The following is a 7500-nucleotide window of genomic DNA, read 5'->3' as shown; positions in this document are numbered from 1 at the left end:
CAGACGGCATAGCTGACGTCGACGGTTGGTCGAGATCAATGGGACTCCTCCTGCTTATGCCGTTCTGACGTACTCCACGGGAAACTGGGATGGAAGGTCCTCCGTTAGAATTGGGAAGGCCCAGAAGAGTCACAGAATTCAAAGGCAGCGATTCGGATTTAGATATGGCGTTACTGGCGCCAACGAAATTAATCTGTTGATTATAATGTTGTTGTTGTTGTTGATGTTGGAGTTGATGGTGATGCTGCAACTGTTGATGATGGTGGTGTTGCTGTTGATTATTTTGTTGGAGAAAGTGATTATTTTCTTGCAAAGGCGGGGAGTTTGAAAAGTCTTCAGCGCTTTCCAGGCTTCCAGCACTGCAAATACTGCCTGAGCTGTTTGTGACGAGACTACTGTTACCGCTGTCAGTGTGGTAAAAGTTATTGCCGTTGATTCCGTTATGAATATGGCTATGGTTATTGCGGTTGATGTTATTGTTTTCAGCGCCGTTGTTATCATTGAAGAATTTGGAAGTTGATGCTCCGTTTTGCAGAGATGAGGCCCCGTGCACTACGGCAAGAGACATCCCGAAGTCTTCTGAAGACACCGGAAGTTGGTGGTGATGGTGGTGGGATAGAGATGTGAAGACATGATGATGACGTAATTATCACGTGGCCATTTATTTATGAAAATTTTAATTACAGTATTGTTAATGTTGACGGTTTTGTTTTAGTAAGAACTGGTGTTAGATGAACGATGGTTTGTTATGTTTTAACCATTGAATGTTGTTCTTGTTTATTATCTCATGTGAACAAAATCCCTGGTACCTTGAGCACCGTGAATGGTTGCAAGGTTAGGACACAAAAATATTAAAATCAACATCGATTCGTCATTTTATAACATGTTAATATTCACAACGGCCACAAATTGTTTACGTTCCGCATCCAAAAGAACGATAAACAAAGTTTATTATTATTATTGTTATGATTATTATTAATGGTTCATTGTAGAATTGTCTCCCAAGGTCGAATTTTGTCATTCAATATTTATTATCTCTGGTAATAAGATATAACATCAATGTAGAACAAGGCATGCTATGGGTTAGTCAACGTGTACTTATTTGCAGGTCTGACAGCCCAATATTTTATGGGCTTATTGTTGTAATGTGAATCCTCTCGCTCGACCCAACGCAAAAAGTTGTCGATTACAACAAGGTTAATAAAACAAGCCCGTCATAATTGCATTCGGCTATCAGACCTGCAAATAGGTGCACATCGAGTTAGTATGTACATCAAATTGTGACCTATCATGTCAACCTGGTACCATGTCGGAATGGATTTGATGAAGAACATTGAGTTTGATACAGAATTGATCAGAAATTGAGAAATTGAACTTTTTAGTCTAGAAAGTTATGGACGATCAATCACCCACTGGAATGAAGGTTTTTAATGTTATTTTGTAATACATTATGGATTATATCACCTAAAGGGTTATTTAAGGAGGAAAACTGCTGATGTTTGAATACCCTTTTATCTAAAGTTTAATCATAATTATACATGAACTTGAATGTAATTTCTTTGTCAAGCATTATTTTCAACCCGCTGTCTATAGAAGAAACACTTTTGGATTCATAACGGGTACTGTTCCAAAGTTTCATAGTTCATTTAATGATGATAATAATTATATTACTACTACTATTACTATTACAAATAATATTAATAAATAAATAAATAAATAAATAAATAAATAAATAATAATAATAATAATAATAATAATAATAATAATAATAATAATAATAATAATAATAATATAATAATACTGCTACAACAACAACAATTACTACTACTACTACTACTACTACTACTACTACTACTACTACTAATAATAATAATAATAATAATAATAATACTGCTACAACAACAACAACTACTACTACTACAACTACTACTACTACTACTACTACTACTACTACTACTACTACTAATAATAATAATAATAATAATAATAATAATAATAATAATAATAATAAAATCCCCTTCCGTTAGTTTTATACCTGCCAATAATAATAGACTATAAACCAGTCTCTCCTGTGATAATTATTACACTCCATTTTGAAGAGTTTAAGCTGAAAGTTTTAATGTAAAAATCATCGGACTCGGACATAACACCATGTCGTATCACCGTTTTGAGACGAATAGTCACATTTATACCCTGTCACGTCAATATGGTGAGATGTCCGAATGGTCAACATGCAGAAATTGGAGTTAAAAATGAAAATGATAAGAATGGAGAAATCTAAGGATTTTAATTACATTTTTTATTATTTTTTTCATCTTGCTCAAGCATAAAAAACATTTATTTGTTTATTTATTTATTTATATTTATTTATCTATTTATCAATTTTTTTTTATTTATTCATTTACTAATATATTCATTTATTTATTTATGTATATATTTATTTATTAAACCATCTATATTTTCAAAATTTAAAAAGTCAAAAAGCTAGGACGATTCATGAGTTGAGTTAACCATAAAATTTAACAACAACAAACCCCTGGCTTGCATCAGATTCCATCCGACATAACAGTACCGTTTCTAGACGATAGGTCACATAATAATTGATTCATAGTCATAGACAGTGCAACACGGTTATATCGAAGACATTCATTCATTATTTGATAATTATATAAAACATTGCAATTGGAATGCCAAAAAAAAAAAAAAAAAAAAAAGAAAGAAATTAAAAAAAAAAAAAGAAGCAAAGAAAGGTAGTCTCTCCGATGGAAAAGTGACGTAAGAACAGTCAAAGTAGTCCTTCAGAGCCATGAGGCCCATGGAGCCTGGGCTTATCCCGGTTTCTATGGCGTGAAATGGACCATAGCAATCGATTGCTACCCTTTAGATAGGATGTAAAGTACTTTCCATCAGATCTAATAGAACCAGCTACCCATTCACTGCTGGGTAGGTGGACAAGGTGGTCAGAACAGAAAAAAAATCTCGATTGCACCCAGGATCGAACTTGGTCCCTTTACGTATGAAGTGAGCGCTCTACCAACTGACCTATCAGGACACCCCCCCCCCCCCCCCCTCAAGAACAAACAAAGTTATCTTGATATACATAATATAACAAAAATCCAAGAAAATAAATTATTAAAGGTAACTGATTTTGAAAAATAATTTATAAAAAATTTAAAATTCAGTTATATTAAATAACTGAGAGACCTTTCGTTAACCATGTCACACTGTGAACATTTGTCATAATCCGACATCATAATAATGATAATAATAATAATAATAATAATAATAATAATAATAATAATAATAATAATAATAATAATAATAATAATACAAAAATAACATGTTAACTGTAAAAGTAATAAAATTTGAATGTTATTATTATATATTATTATTATTATTATTATTATTATTATTATTATTATTATTATTATTATTATTATTATTATTATTATTATTATTATTATTATTATTATTATTATTAATACCAAAAAACATTCAAATTTTATTACTTTTACAGTAAACATGTTATTTTTGTATTATCATTGCATTGCAAGCTCATAAAATTACACCCACTTTAACTCTCTCCTTACCGACCATTTTACAGTATTTTCCCAAAATGTCAGGCTTACCTATCAGAAGCATTGATTCTTTAACTCAAACAGACTCTCTACAAAACAACTCTATGTTCTTATTATAAAGTAAACAAAGATCATCCTCATTCTTCAAAGTTTGTGATGTACAAAATAAATCTGAATAAGAAAAATAATGTATATTGTATCGGAACAAATTCTGTGACGATTTTGCTGTAGGTGGTAAGGAGAGGGTTAGAGGCTGGTGATGAAGATGGAAACTGTAGGAGTTCAAACAGCTTTCGTGTTTGCATGAACAGATTGACTACCTGCTGCTGACCTCTGACCTCTTCAAAATATTATATCGTCAACGAATAGACGAAAAATGGATGATGAATAAATAAATAAATAAATAAAATAAATAAATAAATAAAATAAATAAATAAATAGGCTATATATAAATAATAAATATATAAATAAATAAATAAATAAATAAATAAATAAATAAATAAATAAATAAATAAATAAACAATTAAGTCTTTCCTAGCTAGACCAGATGGAAATAATAATAATACTGAAAACATTGAATAATATGATAACGAGTCACTAATAGTATGGGATATAATAATATAGTATTATTTATATTGTATTTGCATCATAATGTCATTTTGACCGAATTTTGTATATTAGATAGTCAAAATGACATTATGATGCAAATACAATATAAATAATACTATTATATATCTATATATATAATATATATATATATATATATATCGTAACATAATATACGTTTGTTTCGGTCTTATGGTAAATCTCTACACATTTTGTCAATATAATCCCTAATGTGTCACGTTCACGCTTGACTGATTTCAGGTAACCTCAGAGAAACAAAACACTAGCATTTCTGGCAGTAGGTCATTGTATGAAGTACAGAGAAGAATAAACTTTGGTGTAGAATTTGGAATGAAATGATTAAAAAATTTAAGCGTTTGCAAATGTTATTTTATAACTATTGTCATCATCATTAATATTATTATTACTATTACTATTATAATCATTATCATTATCATTATTATTATTATTAATATTATTAATATTATTATATTATTATTATCATTATTATTATTATTATTATTATTATTATTATTATTATTATTATTATTATTATTATTATTATTATCATTATTATTATTATTGAATATGTCGACAATGCCCCAAAAAAAAATTATTTTTAACTGAATATATAACTTAATAAATGTAATTTTTCAAAAAATGAATTTAGAATGAAAATGATTGAAAATGACGATTAATAAACTAGCAATGCCAAAAGTATTTATTTTTAACTGAAAAGAAGTATTTAAGAAATTCTGTTTGTTTGATTTCTTTTTTAAGCCGTGAGAATTTCTTTTTAAAATTTTAATTTCAAACTAAACATTTATTAATCTGCTTTATTATATTCACAACATTAATAAGAATTCTATTGATCAAATCGTTGATGAGATAAACAGTCAAAATTTGCGATCATTTGAATAATTTGAAAGTCAAAACAATCTGATTATTTATTATATTCATTGCTCCCTATGCCTAAATTGTATCAAACTTTGCAAACTATATTGTTTTTGTTTCGTATGTTGTTTGTTTTTTTTTTAAATCTTTATCATCCTTTATATCTTTTTTAATTTCAAATGATTTTAAAAAAAAAAAAATAAACTCTTACGAACTTTGTTTATAACAACTATTAGTGTAAACATAACACACGCATTATGAAACTAATTTGAATAAACCAAAAAGGACAGACCTTCTACCAATGCTGTTTGTTTTGTTTTTTAAAAACATCCTGTTTCAAAAGCATAGTAAATTCAAGCAGATGCACAGAACACAATCATTTTTGACAAAACAATAATATTTTTGATGTTAGTGACAATGACGAGACCAGTATAGGGATAAGATAAAATTATCCCCGTCTTTTGGGCATTACCATAATTTACCTCTTGACTTCGTTACCTCTTATGTATTATTAGTACAAAATTGTATTCAAAATCAATTCCAATGAACAATTAACATTGATGGTAGTAACAAAAACGTGTGTTAGTAAATGAATATATTATTGTAATTGTTGTTGTATTCATCCGACGTTTACATATATGCAGGTCTGACATCCAAACGCAATTATGGGCCTAGTTTAACATTGCTGTAATGGACAATAATTTACATCATATTTTTTTTTAAATTTAGATTTCCATTACAACAATGAGCTCATAAAAAAACTGGGTTATCAGACCTACAAATAAGAGCACGTTATTAATAAATTATCATGAAATTTGCTCGTAAATAAATAATCGACATTACTGTAAAATTTCTTATAATATTTCAGATAAATCAGAATCATAAAATTTAAATATCAAATTTGTGGATCAGAAGAGTTGATTATTATGAATTAGGTCATAATATCATCTAAGAATTATGCTTATACTGATTGAAACTTTTCTATTCTTTTTGTGATATTTCTTAATCTGCAATCTTTTAAAAAAATATATTATCAAGGTAGACATAACTTGTTATAACGAAGAATGTTATGATTTGATTTGATTTGAGACGTTTAAATAAAAACAAAACAAAACAAAACAATATAAATAATAACTAAGGTTGTTTTTTTTTTCATTTATCATCTATAAAATCATCTGTTTATTTTATCTATGATCTATCATGATTGTTTACATCTTTATTTCAACTTATTATACATGTATACTTAACAAGAATGACAAAAAAATTTAATGTTTAGTAGCTTTTTCCAGCGATTTGTTAGAGAGATAAAAAATATGATTAGGACTTACTTGAATCGGACATTTTAAACAAGTTTTATAACTTCTTTTGAAATTCTAGTTGAAAATGATAAATTATATGGACAGCACTATGATGACGTGAGTATCTATGTGTGTATTTCTAAAATCCAAAGTGACAGCAGCACATCCGTGAATCAAACAAACATAATTTCCACTTATGTTGACGTCCATGAAATATCACATTTTTATAATCCACACAAGAAGTTCAACGGCGAATGTTCATTTTTAAAAAAAAAAAGAACTTCAACCTGAACAACTAACGATTATTTATATTGATTTTAAAATAAAATATAGAAATAATAACATAAAAACTCGCTATAAAAAAACAGGTCGTCACTGAAGTTAAGTAGAATCAAGTTATAGCTAGTCACAAATCACATAAAATCAGATTTAAAATCCTCAGAAAATACACAATTCACTTTGAATATTGGTGAACACAGAAATTTTATCTTAAATTTTTGACGATTTCGTCAATCCATCTGGATATATTTCTATATCTACTACTACCTAGCAGTCTGTCTATGTTACTATCACTATCGCTAGTAATAGTAATACGAAGAGCAATCCGATAAATGGTAAAACACACAAATGTATGAATCGATATGAGTGAGTGATCGTTGACTAATGGAGAGAGGACAAACACATTGGTTGTCGCCGGCCACACACGAATGAAACTCACTATGTAAACAACTGAAGCCTAGAGAGAGCCTTGAGATGTATTGCTAATAAGTAATAACTAATAGTATGACACATACAACACACGCGCAATCGCTGATTGAGAAATAAAGTATCAACTAAACATATAGTGATATTTAGAGATGTTATCAATACAGATAGATTACAGTAACTCTTGGTCCTGGAGCGAAATCGACGCAGGTAATGTTGAGTTTGAGAATACGAGTGTTGTCTGAGTAGTAAGTGTTCACCTAAAGGCAAATGATGCAAAATGCATTGAGTCTTTTACTTTTGTCAACGTTGGTTAGAGTCGCCAGACGAGCACGCACGATAGCAAATGATGCATCATCGAGACACATATCACCGTGTTGTATCGTGTGTGTAATGAAGCGATCGAATTACAAAATCTC

The 7500-nt window shown here is 28.9% G+C and overlaps 1 protein-coding gene across 7 annotated transcripts in view; it reads right to left on the bottom strand.

The window, feature by feature from the left end:
• Positions 1–7500, bottom strand: part of LOC144962707 (transcription factor AP-2-alpha-like) — a 180610-nt gene that overhangs the window by 65438 nt on the left and 107672 nt on the right. For 2 of the 7 annotated variants that reach the window (XM_078895885.1, XM_078895888.1), the window contains exons 1-2: positions 6407–7500; positions 1–579 (exon numbers count right to left, since the gene is read on the bottom strand). The exon at positions 1–579 is cut by the window's left edge and continues 26 nt beyond it; the exon at positions 6407–7500 is cut by the window's right edge. The exons of 4 other annotated variants lie outside the window; for them this stretch is intronic. In XM_078895885.1, the coding sequence (XP_078752011.1) occupies positions 1–579; positions 6407–6419 (592 nt within the window). In that variant the 5' untranslated portion in view covers positions 6420–7500. Of the gene's footprint in view, positions 1038–6406 lie in introns of all 7 variants that reach the window. One more of the 7 variants, XM_078895886.1, reaches the window with a different exon arrangement.

Source organism: Berghia stephanieae, chromosome 1 (genome assembly GCF_034508935.2).
Source record: "Berghia stephanieae isolate SIO BIC M18660-M18661 chromosome 1, UCSD_Bste_1.3, whole genome shotgun sequence".
NCBI classification, from domain to species: domain Eukaryota; kingdom Metazoa; phylum Mollusca; class Gastropoda; order Nudibranchia; family Aeolidiidae; genus Berghia; species Berghia stephanieae.
The sequence above is the reverse complement of the archived record's forward strand: the minus strand, read 5'-3'. Positions and strand labels throughout refer to the sequence as shown.